Source organism: Diceros bicornis, chromosome 23, assembly GCF_020826845.1.
Source record: "Diceros bicornis minor isolate mBicDic1 chromosome 23, mDicBic1.mat.cur, whole genome shotgun sequence".
Lineage (NCBI taxonomy): Eukaryota > Metazoa > Chordata > Mammalia > Perissodactyla > Rhinocerotidae > Diceros > Diceros bicornis.
In genome coordinates, this window is record NC_080762.1 from 51113925 (window position 1) to 51129691 (window position 15767).

A 15767-nucleotide genomic window follows, 5' to 3' on the forward strand; every position below is an offset into this window, starting at 1 on the left:
TTTTTTTTTTTTTTTGATTGTAAAAGTAGTTTATATTTCTGGAAATAAATTTCCATTAGTTTCCCCAAATCTGCAGGCTGTCTACTTACTTTCTTATTGGGGTCTTTTGATAAATTTTCTTAATTTTAATGAAGTCCAATTTTGTAAGCCTTTTTTAAACGTTAGTGTTTCTGGGTTTGTTTTCTTCCATTTAAGAAATCTTTGCCTGCACGAGATCATAGACATATTCACTCACCTCTGCTGTCTCCCAAGAGCTTTTTCTTTGACAATTAGAATTGGAATTCCATCTGGAATTGACATTTGTGTGGTAATTATTTTCCATGGTACCCAACTACACCAGCATCATTTATTGAAAAGATCACCTTCTCCTCTCTGAACTGCAATGTCACATTTGTCCTGAATCAGATGACCAACAGGTCTGTTTCTAGACTCTATTCCGTTCCATTGGCCTATTTGTCTTTCTTTACACCAATACAATGCTGTAATTATTACAGCCTTATAACGCATCTCAACATTTGATAATTAAGTCCTCCAACTTTATTTTTTAAGACTGCCTTGGCTATTCTCGGCCTTTTTGATTAAAATGGTACGTGCTTCAGTCAGTTTGGATCTTCTTTAATTTCTCTGAATAATGTTTTGTGATTTCCTGCATAAAGTTCTTACACATGCATCAATCAATTTTTCCCTAGATTTTTTATTTTCTGATGCTTTTTCAAATATCACCAATTTCTTAAACTCATTTGCTGTTTGTCACTGGTATATAAAAATACAGTTGACTATTGTACATTGACCTTGTTTCCAGGGGCCTTGGTAAACTCACTTAATTCTAATAATTTGCCTGTAGATTCTACAGATCTTCCTTATATACAAATCATGTTATTTATGAATAATAAGTTTTATTTCTTCTTTTCCAATCCACATGATTTTTATATTTCTTGCCTTTATGTATGGGTATCCTTGGTGCATTCCTGATCTCAAGGAGAAAGTTGTCAAAATCACTTGGAAATATAATTTTTGCTGCAGGCTTTTCATAGCTATTCCTACCTACAAAACAAGATAAAGATAAAACGACTTTTTATCAGATTAAGAGAATTCCCTTCCATTTCTAGATTTCTAAGTAATTTTAATCATGAATGGATACTGACTTTTACCAAATGTATTTTCTGAATCAAGATATTCATAATTGTTTCTTCTATTTTCTGTCAACATGAGGAATTGCTCAACTGCTCTGTGAATGTTTCTAAATATCAAACACTCCTTACATATTTGGAATAAACTCTCACCTTTGGCTTTTTATATATTGCTGGATTTTTCACATTCTAATATTGTTTCAAATTTTCACATCTAACGTCATGAGAAAAATTTGTCTATAAATTTCCTTTCTTATACTGTCCTAAACAGGTTTGATATGACGATTATGCTGGCCTTATAAAAAGAAATTGGAAGTTCTCCCTCTGGTTTCACTTTCTGTAAGAGTTTGCCTGAGAAGTATGTCTTAAAGAATTCACCAGTAAAGCCATATGGGTGGAGGGTTTTCTTTGTATAAGGGTTGATAAAAACGGATTCAATTTCTTTAATAAATATCTGACTTTTCAGGTTTTCTAACTCACCTATTAATTTTGAAAAATTTGTATTTTCTCAGGAATTTTTCCATTTCACTCAAAACTTATTTGTAAAATTGTTCATAATACTCTCTTATTGTCTTTCTACTGTCTGGGGGATCTCGTGTGATTTCCTTTTCGTCATACTTGATATTTGTCATTTGTGTTCGCCCTTTACTTTTCATTAGTCTTGTTAAAGGTTTGTCAAGTATATTGATCTCTTCAAAGATCAAAATTTTGCTTTATTAAATTTTTCTACTGTATATTTTCTGTTTTACTGATTTCTGCTCTTTAGTACTTCATTTCTTCTATTTTCTCTAGGCTTGATTTTTCTTCTGGAGATGGAAACTCAGATCATTAATTTTTTTGATCTTATTCTTGTTTTCTAAATATATATACTTACAGCTTAGTTCTTCTGAGCATGGTTTAAGCTGAATTCTGAAACTTTTGATATGTAGTATCTTCACAACCATTCAGTTCAGCAAATTTTCTAATTTCTATTGCAGTTTCTTTTATAATCCATGGTTATTTAAACGTAAATTTAAATTTGTAGGAAGTTGGGGCTTTTCTAGTTGCCTTTTTTCTCGATTTCTTTTTTTTTTTTAATTTTTTGTTTATTGCAGTAACATTGGTTTATAACATTGTATAAATTTCAGGTGTACATCATTATACTTCTATTTCTGCATAGATTACATCATGTTCACCACCAAAATACTAATTACAACCCATCACCACACACATGTCCCAAATTACCCCTTTCACCCTCCTCCCTCCCCCCTTCCCCTCTGGTAACCACCAATCCAATCTCTGTCTCTATGTGTTTGTTTGTTGCTGTTATTACCCACTACTTAATGAGTGAGATCATACGGTATTTGACCTTCTCCCTCTGACTTATTTCACTTTGCATAATACCCTCAATGTCCATCCATGTTGTCACAAATGGCTGGATTTCATCGTTTCTCATGGCTGAGTAGTATTCCATTGTGTATATATACCACATCTTCTTTATCCATTCGTCCCTTGATGGGCACTTAGGGTGCTTCCAAGTCTTGGCTATTGTGAATAATGCTGCAATGAACACAGGGGTGCATGTATCTTTACATATTGGTGTTTTCAAGTTCTTTGAATAAATACCCAGCAGTGGAATAGCTGGATCACATGGTAGTTCTATCCTTATTTTTTTGAGGAATCTCCATACTGTTTTCCATGGTGGCTGCACCAGTTTGCACTCCCACCAGCAGTGTGTGCGAGTTCCCTTCTCTCCAACACTTGTTGTTTCCTGTCTTGTTAATTATAGCCATTCTGACCAGTATGAAGTGATATCTCATTGTAGTTTTGATTTGCATTTCCCTGATAGTTACTGATGTTGAACATCTTTTCATGTACCTGTTGGCCATCTGTATATCTTCTTTGGAGAAATGTCTGTTCAAGTCTTTTGCCCATTTTTCAATTGGGTTGTTAGTGTTTTTGTTGTTGAAATACATCAGTTCTTTATATATTTGGAGATTAACCCCTTAAGAGATGTATGGTTTGCAAATATCTTCTCCCAATTGTTAGGTTGTCTTTTCGTTTTGTTGATGGTTTCCTTTGCTGTGCAGAAGCTTTTTAGTTTGATGTAGTCCCATTTGGTTATTTTTTCTATTGTTTCTCTTGCCCGGTCAGACATGGTGCTTGAAAATATGTTGCTAAGACCGATGTCAAAAAGTGTACTGCCGGGCCGGCCCCGTGGCTTAGTGGTTAAGTGAGTGCGCTCCACTGCTGGCGACCCGGGGTTCGGATCCCGGGCTCGCACCAACGCGCTGCTTCTCTGGCCATGCTGAGGCCGCATCCCACATACAGCAGCTAGAAGGATGTGCAGCTATGACACACAACTATCTACTGGGGCTTTGGGGGGAAAAAATAAATAAATAAAATCTTTAAAAAAAAAAAAAAAAAAAAAAAAAAAAAAAAAAAAAAAAGTGTACTGCCGATGTTTTCTTCTAGAAATTTCATAGTTTCAGGTCTTACATGCAAGTCTTTAATCCATTTGGAATTAATTTTTGTGTATTAATTTTGTGTAAGGTAATGGTCTACTTTCAGTTTTTTGCATGTGGCTATCCAGTTTTCCCAACACCATTTGTTGCACAGACTTTCTTTTCTCCATTGTATGTTCTTGGCTCCTTTGTCAAAGATTAGCTGTCCATAGATGTGTGGGTTTATTTCTGGGCTTTCGATTCTATTTCATTGATCTGTGTGTCTGTTTTTGTGCCAGTACCATGCTGTTTTGGTTACTATAGCTTTGTAGTATATTTTGAAATCAGGGAGTGTGATACCTCCAGCTTTGTTCTTTTTTCTCAGGATTCCTTTAGCTATTCGGGGTCTTTTGTTATTCCATATAAATTTTAGGATTCTTTGTTCTATTTCTGTGAAAAAGGTTGTTGGAACTTTGATAGGGATTGCACTGAATCTATAGATGGCTTTAGGAAGTATGGACATCTTAACTATGTTAATTCTTCCAATCCAAGAGCACGGAATATCTTTCCATTTCTTTGTGTCTTCTTCAATTTCTTTCAGCAATCTTTTATAGTTTTCGGTGTACACATCTTTCACCTCTTGGGTTAAGTTTATTCTTAGGTATCTTATTCTTTTTGTTGCCATTGTAAATGGGATGGTATTCTTAATTTCTCTTTCTGCTACTTCATTGTTAGTGTATGGAAATGCAACTGATTTCTGTATGTTGATTTCCTAGCCTGCAACTTTACCATATTCGTTTATTACTTCTAAAAGTTTTTAGGTGGATTCTTTAGGGTTTTCTATATATAAAATCATGTCATCTGCAAACAGTGAGAGTTTCACTTCATCCTTTCCAATTTGGATCCCTTTTCTTTCTTTCTCTTGCGTGAATGCTCTGGCTAGGACTTCCAGTACTATGTTAAATAGGAGTGGTGACAGTGGGCATCCTTGTCTGGTTCCTGTTCTTAGAGGGATAGCTTTCAGTTGTTCACCATTGAGGATGATATTAGCTGTGGGTTTGTCATATATCGACTTTATTATGTTGAGGTACTTTCCTTCAATAACCATTTTATTCCGAGTTTTTATCATAAATGGATGCTGTATCTTGTCAAATGCTTTCTCTGCATCTATTGAGATGATCATGTGATTTTTATTCTTCATTTTATTAATGTGGTGCATTACGTTGATGGATTTACGAACGTTGAACCATCCTTGCATACCTGGAATAAATCCCACTTGATCATGGTGTATAATCTTTTTAATGTATTGTTGTATGCGATTTGCTAGTATTTTGTTGAGGATTTTTGCATCGATGTTCGTCAGTGATATTGGCCTGTAGTTTTCTTTTTTTGTGTTGTCCTTGTCTGGTTTTGGTATCAGGGTAATGTTGGCTTCGTAGAATGAGTTAGGGAGCTTCCCTCCCTCCTCAATTTTTTGGAAGAGCTTGAGAAGGATAGGTATTAAGTCTTCTTTGAATGTTTGGTAGAATTCACCAGGGAAGCTGTCTGGTCCTGGACTTTTATTTTGAGGGAGGTTTTTGATTACTGTTTCGATCTCCTTACTGGTGATTGGTCTATTCAAATTCTCCACTTCATCTTGATCCAGTTTGGAAGGTTGTATGATTCTAAGAATTTATCCATTTCTTCCAGATCGTCGAATTGCTTGGCATATGGCTTTTCATAGTATTCTCTTGTAATCTTTTTTATTTCTGACGTGTCTGTTGTAATTTCTCCTCTTTCATTTCTTTTTTTTTTTTTTCTTTTGTGAGGAAGATCAGCCCTGAGCTAACATCCGTGCTAATCCTCCTCTTTTTGCTGAGGAAGACCAGCTCTGAGCTAACATCTATTGCCAATCCTCCTCCTTTTTTTTCCCCCAAAGCCCCAGCAGATAGTTGTATGTCATAGTTGCCCATCCTTCTAGTTGCTGTATGTGGGACACGGCCTCAGCATGGCCAGAGAAGCGGTGTGTCGGTGCGCGCCCGGGATCCGAACCCGGGCCGCCAGCAGCGGAGCGCGCGCACTTAACCGCTAAGCCACGGGGCCGGCCCAACCTCTTTCATTTCTGATTTTACTTATCTGTGCCTTCTCCCTTTTTGCTTGGTGAGTCTAGCTAAAGGTTTGTCAATTTTGTTGAGCTTTTCAAAGAATCAGCTCTTGGTTTTATTAATTTTTTCTATTGTTTTTTCAGTCTCTATTTCATTTATTTCTGCTCTGATTTTTATAATTTCCCTTCTTCTACTGATTTTGGGCTTTATTTGCTCTTCTTTTTCCAGTTCCTTTAGGTGCATTGTTAGATTGTTTATTTGAGATTTTTCTTGTTTGTTGAGATAGGGCTGGATTGCTATAAACTTCCCTCTTAGAACCGCTTTTGCTGTATCCTATAAATTCTGGCATGTCATATTTTCATTTTCATTTGTATCCAATTATTTTTTGATTTCTCCTTTGATTTCTTCATCGACCAAATCATTGTTCATTTGCATTTTGTTTAATCTCCACGTATTTGTGGCTTTTCTGATTTTCTTCCTATAGCTGGTTTCTAGTTTCAACCATTGTGGTCAGCAAAGATGCTTGGTATTATTTCAATCTTCTTAAATTTATGGAGACTTGTTTTGTGGCCTAATATGTGATCAATCCTGGAGAATGTTCCATGTGCATTTGAAAAGAACGTGTATTCTTCGGTTTGAGGATGGAATGTTCTGTATGTATGTACTAGGTCCATCTGATCTAGTGTGTCATTTAAGGCCAATGTTTCCTCATCGATCTTCTGTTTGGATGAGCTATCCACTGGTGTAAGTAGAGTGTTAAAAGTCCCCTATTATTATTGTGTTACTGTCTATATCTCTTTTTATGTCTGTTAATAATTGCTTTATATATTTAGGTGCTCCTATGTTGGGTGCGTAGATATTTACAAGTGTTATATCCTCTTGTTGGATTGTTCCCTTCATCACTATGTAATGCCCTTTTTTGTCTCTTTTTACAGTTTTTGTTTTAAAGTTTAGTTTGTCTGATATGAGTATTGCTACCCCAGCTTTCTTTTCATTGCCATTTGCGTGGAGTATCTTTTTCCATCCCTTCACTTTCACTTTGTGAGTGTCTTTAGGTCTGAAGTGGGTCTCTTGTATGCAGCATATATATGGGTCTTGTGTTTTTATCCATTCAGCCACCCTGTGCCTTTTAATTGGAGCATTTAGACCATTGACGTTTAAAGTAGCTATTGATAAGTATGTACTTACTGCCATTTTTTAACTTTTTTTTTCTCAGTGTTTTAGTAGTCCTTCTCTGTTCCTTTCTTCTGCTATACAGAATTGATGGTCTTTAGTTTGACGTCTGTCTGAAAGCTCTACTCTTTAGCTCCCGTCCTCCCTCATTTTATGTTTTTGATATCATATGTAACCTCTTTTTTGTGCATTTGTATCCATTACCCTCTTATCATGGAAATAGATAATTTTTCCTATTTGTGGTCTTCTCTTTTCCCCTTAAATCAGTCCCTTTAACATTTCTTGTAGTCCTGGTTTCTTAGTGACAAACTCCTTTAATTTTTGCTTGTCTGGGAAACTTTTTATCTCTCCTTCCATTTTGAATGATAACCTTGCCGGGTAGAGTATTCTTGGCTGTAAGTGTTTTCCTTTTAGCACTTTAAATATATTGTACCACTCTCTTCTAGCCTGTCAGGTTTCTGCTGAGAAGTCAGCTGATAGCCTTATGGGGTTTCCTTTGTATGTAACTTGTCTTTCTCTTGCAGCTTTTGGGATTGTCTCTTTATCTTTAATTCTGGACATTTTGATTATGATGTGTCTTGGTGTGGGCCTCTTCAGGTTTATCTTGTTTGGTGCTCTCTGCGTTTCCTGTACCTGGATGTCTGTTTCTTCCTTAGGTTAGGGAAATTTTCATCTATTATTTCTTCAACTAGATTCTCTGCCCCTTTGTCTTCCTCTTCTCCTTCTGGGACACCTATAACATGGATGTTAGTGTGCTTGATGTTGTCCCAGAGGTCCCTTAGACTGCCCTCACTCTTTTTAATTCTTTTTTCTTTTACCTGTTCAGCTTGGGTGATTTCTTCTAGTCTTTCGTCCAGCTCGCAGATCCGTTCTTCTGTAGCCATACTCTGCTTTTGAATCCCTCTAGTGAATTTTTCATTTCTAGTATTGCATTCTTCCTTTCTGATTGGTTCTTTTTGTATCTTCCATTTCTTTGTCGACATTTTCACTGAGTTCATCTATTCTTCTCCCCACATCAGTGAGCATCCTTAACACTCTTTGTTTGAACTCTCTGTTGGGTAGGTTGCTCATTTCTGTTTCACTTAGTTCCTTTTCTGGGGTTTTGTCCTGTTCCCTTACTTGGAATGTATTCCTTTGCCTCCTCATTTCGCCTCTTTCCCTGTGCTTGTGTCTATGTATTAGGTAGGTCAGCTACATCTCCTGCTCTTGGAGAGGTGACCTTATATAAGTCATGCCTTAGGAGACCTGCCGTGTGCTTCCCTCAGTTCTCAATGTTCCAGGGATGACCCCTATGTGGGCTACGTGTGTCCTTCTATTGTGGCATGTTTGCTCTCCCTGTAGGCACCCAGGGAGGCTGACTTATGTTCCTGGCCAGCTGTTGTAGTGCTCAGCTGCTTGTAGTTGTTGTGAGCCCTTCAGTCTCTTTATCAGGTATAGGGAGCCCCAGCACAGTTGGCTGCAAGTTCTAATACCACATTTGTGTTGCAGTATTTCTTTTACGCAAGTAGGCCCCCAGTGTGGCAGGCTGTTAGGCTCAGGGGCTTACAATTGCTATAATCCTACAGCCTTTAGGTCTCTTGTCAGCTCTCTGAGGATTGCAGCTGGGTGGGGCTGGCCTCAGGCACGGAAGCACCCAATTGTTTCAGGCTTTGGAAGGTGGGGCAAACCCCCTATGTGGGTCTTTGAGAAGCACAAGTCTTCTGTAGCTGACAAGCCCCACCATCCACAGGTCCACACACACAGTGAACACAGTCCTACCCCATGTGTGCGCCCTGACCTCCTGAAGCGGACCCAGTCTCTCCACAGCGGGAGCCCCATACACTCCACCACCACCCCACAGTCTCCACCCACTCCTTGTGCACGCTCTGCCCCACTGAAGTGGGCTCAGTCGCCAGGATGCAGAGAATCCAGTCACCAATCTATGCAGGCCCACAAGTTGCCTGAGGGCTTGTTGTTGGGTGGGGCCAGTCCCTAGGGTGGCCTCCTGCCCTGGCTGAGCTGGATTAAATTGGTGCTCTAGTGGGTGGGGCAGACCCTGGGCTACCAGGCCCCAGGTATCTGCGTATCCAATGGTATCTATGTCAGCACGCCCACACCAGGCCACACCAATGGCCGCCACAAATGTCCCAGTCCCTAGAGAGGTCTCACCTCTCACTGTGATGCACTCAGAGCCTATCAGGTGAGTCTCTCTTCACCAAAGCACTGTGCACCTTTCTTTCTAGTGATTTAGGTTGCTTTCTGAAATGGGTGAGTTTGTGCGTGAGCCCTTTAAGAGCCGGTTTTAATTTCTTTGTGAACCAGCTTTTCTAGGGGTACTCCCCAATGTTTTAGTAGCAGGCAAAATCAGATATTATGCCACTTGTCTCGATTGTGCTGGGTCCAAAAAATGCCCACAGTGGGGGCGCTCCCTGGATCAGGGCCCCGCTCTTCCAGGGAAGGTTGCGTACCTTTGGGCTGCTCCCGGGAGGCTGTGAAGCTGGCGGCTTGTGCAGGTGGCGTTTTTCCTCTCCAGAAGGGAGTTTCTGCCTCTTCCACCTCAATTAGGATTGTCGTTTGTTGCAGGAGTTCCTCTTATCCAGTTTTCAGTTCTCTCTCAGGGGTAATTCTTCCACAAGTACTTGTAAATTGGCTGTGTCTGCGGAAGGAGGTGAGTTCAGAGTCTGCCTACACCGCCATCTTGACTTCTCTCTCTCAATTTCTAACAGAGTACTAGCGTTGTCAGAGAACATTCTCTAAATGACTTCAAACTTTTGAAATTTATTAAGGTTATATTCATGTCCCAGCATTTAGTCAATTTTGACAAGTTTTCCATATTCAGTTGAAAATAATTTCTTGCATAGTTGGGTACCCAATTAGGACAAGTTTATTAACTGTTTGTTTAGATCTTCTATATACTTACTAATTTTACCTGCTTGTTTAACCAGCTTTTGAGAGGGATGTCTTAGTCTCCCACTGTGATTGTGGAAATGTCTCTATCTCCTTTTAGTTTGGCGGTTTGTTTTGCTTTATGTATTTTGAAGCTATGCTATTGAGAACATAATAGATTTAAGATTGTGATATCTTCATGGTAGATTGATCTCTTTAGCTTTATGAAATTTTCCTCTTTATTTCTAGTAATGTTTCTTGTCTTAAAGCTTTATATGAAATTAGTATAACTCACTAGCTTTCTTTTTGTTCAGGAAGATTAGCCCTGAGATAACATCTGTTGCCAATCCTCCTCTTTTCACTGAGGAAGACTGGCCCTGGGCTAACATCTGTGCCCACCTTGCTCTACTTTATATGTGGGACGCCGCCACAGCATGGCTTGATAAGTGGTGCGTGGGTGTGCACCCAGGATCCCAACCTGTGAACCCCAGGCTGCCAAAGAGGAGCATGTGAACTTACCACTATGCCATCAGATCGGCCCCACTCACTAGCTTTCTTTTTCCATCCTTTTCTTTTCAACTTTTCTGTGCCCTTATATTTAAGGTATGTCTCTTTTAAGCTACATATTTGTTGTTTTTTTTAATGAAGTCTGACAATCTTAAGGCTTTTACTAGGATTATTTAATCCATTTGTATTTATTTTAATTACATGTACACCTGTCTGTTTATATCTGTCATCTTACTATTTTCTATTGACACATCTCTTTTTTGTACATTTTCCTTTCCTTTTGTTTAACCTAATATTTTTATTAATCTATAGTTCCCTTTTCAACTTGCTGAATATGCACACCCTCACTATTATTTTAGTTATTAATCTAGGGATTACAATATCCATCCTTGATGTATTATAACCTAATAATAGTTTTACACTTAGCTAATATTCCTAGAACAAAAGAATATTTTAACTCCATGTAAGCCCCCCCCAACCTTCTTCTAGGGTCATTTTCCTTCTGCCTAAGGAACTCCCTTGTAGCATTTCTTTAAGTGAAAGCCTGCTAGTGATAAATTCTATCAATTTCTATTTGCCCAAACTATTTTTATTTCATGTTAATTTTAAAAGGATGTTTTCACTGGGTACAGAGTTCTAGGTTGGCATCTTCAGCAATGTTAGATGTCATTTCATATATCCTTAGAGACTGACAAAGCCTCTTGAATACATGGGATGATGTTCTAAAACTTTCATGAGAAAAACCTTTTAGATCTTGTTTCTGACCAATTCATTCTCTTTTCTCCTTTTAGAATTCAAATTGTATATAGGAGAGATCTTTGCCCAAATCCCAAATGTATTTTATGCTCTTATCTGTTTTAGCCCTTTTGTCCCCTCTCTGTGCTACAATTTGAATGTTTTGTATTAACTTGCCTTCTAATTCATTAATATTGTCATCTACTGAGTTCAATATGTTGGTAAACACATCCATTGAGTTCTTATTGTCAAATATTTTTTTGGTTCTACAATGTTTATTTGATCCATACACACACACACACACACACACACACACACAGACAACCCAATTCTCTAAGGTAAATTCTCCACCTTCTTACCTCTTTTTTCTTTTTCTCTATGTTCCTAAACATAATAATCATAAAATCCTTGTCTACTAACTCCAATATATGGATCATCTGTGTTTCTCCTTTCTATTGTTTGTGTTTTCTCTTGGTTTTTGATCAAATGGTCCTGTCTCTTCATAAACTTAGAACTTTTTATTGAATGCTGGTTCATGGAGCTTCCAGATGATGGGAGGACTGACTCCTTGTGCTGCTGGGCAGACAGAGTAGAAGGTAAGTTACATTAATCCAAAAGGAACTGAGAGGGGTAGAGGCTATGTTGTGGGTTCAGGAAGATTTCATCTACTTCTGGTTTGCCTCTGATCATAAGACCTGACTCCACAGCTTTTAATTGAGGGTATGATTGGTCTGTCACTTCAGCCTCAAGTGATGGCTTGTCTTTTCAGACATTTTCTGCTTAGCTCCCACCATACGCAGCTTTAGAATTTAGCAAATATTTTAAAAGGGAGACCGACTGTGCATTTAAGACCCCTCAAGTTTCCAATTCTGTCATTATAGCCCCAGGAAACATGGAAAGCTCGATTCTCAGCTTCTGGTTGAGACTCAATTGGCAGGTGCCCCCAAGTAAAAAGCAGCTGCAGATCATCAGTGTCAACTGACTGCTCATTCCAGGGCTCTCAACTCTCATTGCTAATGTTCTTAAGCCACCCTACTCCCCACCCACAACCCCAGACCCCAGCCTAGGTCGCTGTCTCCTAAGCACCTCAAAATTCAAGATTTTCTATTTTGCTTTTGAGAGGCTTCCAGCTGTAACATCAGGTTCAGAATTGAGTGGAGAAACTGGCTATGGTTTTTAGTCCCACTCAGGTCTCCAATTTTGCAACTCCCTTGAGCAACACTCAAAAAAACTGCTGCTTTCTCTGTTGCCAAGCAACTTTTTCAGGCTTATAACTTCCAAACAATGCTTTAAGGCTTAAGCAAAAAGTAGGACTATGTTTTAAAAACATAGTTAAATTCAGATTACAGTAACCAATTCTTCAAATTGTCCCAGAATCATTTTACTATGCACAGTATGCTAATGTATATGTTCAATAAATCATCTTTACCTTTAATGGGCTTTTCTTGGTTAGGTATTCCAAAAGATGCATTTTGGTGTTGCATTTAACATGTAATGAATAAAGCTGGGGGATCTAATTTTGTCATAAGACAAAAAACAACCGATAAAACACAGCACTAACTGAAAAAGATAACAAAAACAAATTTTGATTACTACAGAATTCATAATGATGAAAAAGAGAAGCTTAACTATAGTTAAACAAAAAATACTTTATTTTTAATGTGAGTGTTTGGCTGTAGGGCCCTCTTTAAAAGCACCTCTAAATCCTAGAAAAGATGCTAAGTATGAAAATTTTTTCTCTTTTGATATGTGAAAAGAAAACAGGAGATGTACCATAATCAGCAATGAAGAGAGTCACACACAGACCCAAAGTAATCAAGAAATGACAAGCTGGCTTTTACTGTCAGAACTGGAGGGTCATCAACGAGAAAAATAACATGATGAAAGCATCCCAAGACAAAACTAAAATAACGATGTTAACGAGTCTGAGTCTGATGCATCACTTTCTCATTCAGTAGAGGCCTCTGGTCTCCTCTTTCATCTTTTCCAGTAGTATAGAGCCGTAAGGAAACAGGATCCACATTCCAGGATCATACAAAGATGCAACCAGCAGATTTAATAAAGGGAGGGCTCCACACCAGCAAATTGACATAGTAGATATAAATAATTTTCCCCTTCTTTCTTCCTCTACTTCTCCTCACTTTGCTTTCACAGTTATAAACTTGGAGTGTTATTATATTTGTGTTTTACCATAAGCTGCTACAAATTCTTTTTGAATATATAAGGTATACAAATACATAAATAAAGTTCTAAAAGTACTTGCCCTGACCATGTATCAGTAGCCCCACTGACCATGACAAAACATCATATCCTCATACAGAAGCACCATTCACAGCATAAATACAAACCCAAAAATAAGTGGGGGAACAGGTTGCAAACAAGTCCACTCTTGGGCAAGGACTAGCAGCTCTAGTTTAACCATAATTTGGAACATTTGGCTATTTGAAACAAAACCCAGTGTCTGACTTGATTTGAAAATGCCTGCAAAAAGCATTATTTTCATGCAGTTATAAAAAATTCAACCTGAAATACTGTTCTTCATTATGGAAACTACAAATATAAGAATTTAGAATATTGTTGAAACCATATGTAACCATGTCAAGTTTAGATGGTGTCAAGTGAGTCTACAGACATTTACTATGACAAATCTTAAATCTTTCACTAAATTATAAAACAAGCTTCACCTAAAAACACTCTATGCTACACTTTTACAGCGGTAGCTGCAGATTATTTTCATGTAACTAACTTAAGAAACAGCCTGCAAAAGCTATGAGAATACCAAAGCTCTTAAAAATAGTAAATGTAAAATACCCTAGGTCCTAGGACTCCTCTGTTATAGCAATAAATCAAGAAAAAAATACATGCAATGTTACTTACACTTTAGTAGATAAAACCATCACAAAAAAAAACCTTAACCTTCCTTATATACCAATATGGGAGCAGATGCACTATAATTTATCTAGACATTAATATGAAAGATATTATAGCCAAGTAAATGAGAACCAAACCATATTCCTGAGAAAGGACTATGTGAATCCTATTAATAATAAGAACAAGATCAATCTAACCAGGCCAAAGTTCAAGAGGCAACTTAGACAGGAGACTATAAATCAGAGCAACCAGAATCCCACGATATAACATTCCAACTATGATCCACAGTATTAAGGCTATACAAAGAGTTATTTTTTTTTAAATAATCCATCTCCATCCCTTTGGGAGAGGAGACAAAAATTCAGCAAACCATTTGGCTGACTATATTAAACTTAGCTTACCAAACCGTAACCAATCAGAAGTTACAAACACACATGACCTCAACATCCCCGATACGCTCTTTACTTGCATGACTCCATTATTCACACAACTCAACCCAAGCTGGCTGCAGGAAGGAGACGGTTTTATAATATTTTAAACAGAGAACCAAGGGAAGGAAAAAACTAAAATGCTTTTTTAGTTTCCTTGAGCATTAAGCTGATTACACAGTATACAGTTCTTTCATGGAGGAAATTTTAAAGTTTTAAATCAGTTGAAAATGCTCACGAAGCTCAAAATTCAAAACAATTCGTTGCAAACTGCCAACACATTTGACCCAAGATTTTGAGGAAATGACACTCTATCAACACTATATTCATACCTTGCAAACTGTATCCACATCCCAAGGTATTATAGTCCTCAGATCAATGACTTCACAAGACACTCCAAGCTTTTCTTGAGCCATGGAAGCCACCTCTCGGATCACATGAACCTGAAATAAGGAGAAATATATGCAGAGAATGACTACAGAGGTTCAGGCCTGAAACATTAGTTGAATTCTGACATTATTAATGGAGACAGTATTTAAAGTCAGAGGAATTGATCTATATGGAGAACTAATAAATTTGTTTTAGACACGTTGAAACCCATATTCCAAAATAATCAAATACAGATATCTAGAAAACAGCTGGAAAGAACTCTTAGAGAAAGTGAGAGCTGTCGTTGCTAGAGATACTGATTCTAAAGGTATCAGCACATGGAAGGTAAATGAAGTCACAGGAGTGGTGGGCTTTCCAGGGAAAGCGTGTGGGGAAGAGTAAAGGGCAGAAATCATGGAACCCTGTAGGTGACCAAGAGTTAAGGGGAAAACAGAAAAAAGAGGAGCTCACTAAACAAAAAAGAGAAAAAATAGTTAAAGTAACAGAAAAAAAAAAATCAGGAGACAACATAGCCAAGAAGCTACAGAAGAAACGGTTTCATGGAGAGAGTAGTCAGTGTCACATACCGTAGCAATACAGAATAAGAGTTGGATTTAACAATTAGAAGATTAGCGATGTTAGCCGAAGTAGTTTCAGTAAATTAGTGGGAACAGAACTTATAAGACACAAGAACATAAGGAAGTTAAGGAATTAAATACAGGTAGTAAAAATAGTTGTTCAAGTTTAGTGATAAAAGAGGGAGATATGCTGGTATTTAAGGGAAAAGTAGGTTAGAGAAAAGGTATTTCTTAGATAGAGAAGAGATACACACCTTTTTCATAAAAGGGACACGGAAAGGAAAAACTGAAGATGCAGGAGAAAGAGGAGCTGATGAATCAGTCCTGGAGAAGGTAAAGTGGAACACAATCTGAAACAGACCTGGAGAGGTAACTATGAAAACCAGACACCTCTCCTCTGAAGAAAAGGGAAAGAGGGAAAGACTGGCAGCAGGAGTGATAGGTGTGAGGTGGAAGCAAGTAATGGGAATGAGTATCTAACACACTCTGACTTCCCTATGAAAGAGAGAGACAGGGACACATGCTGAGTGACAGGGATGAGGATAAAAAATTATCCCCCTGCAGTGAGAAACCAGGAGGACTGTAGCTCTTCAAGCCAAAAATC

General features: G+C 37.9%; 1 protein-coding gene across 1 annotated transcript in view; it reads right to left on the minus strand.

Moving 5' to 3' along the window:
- The window catches only part of BCKDHB (branched chain keto acid dehydrogenase E1 subunit beta), a 214425-nt gene that overhangs the window by 126886 nt on the left and 71772 nt on the right, over positions 1–15767 (minus strand). Inside the window, exon 8 of the mRNA XM_058566721.1 lies at positions 14549–14659. Within this exon, the coding sequence (XP_058422704.1) occupies positions 14549–14659 (111 nt within the window). The remainder of the gene's footprint in view (positions 1–14548; positions 14660–15767) is intronic.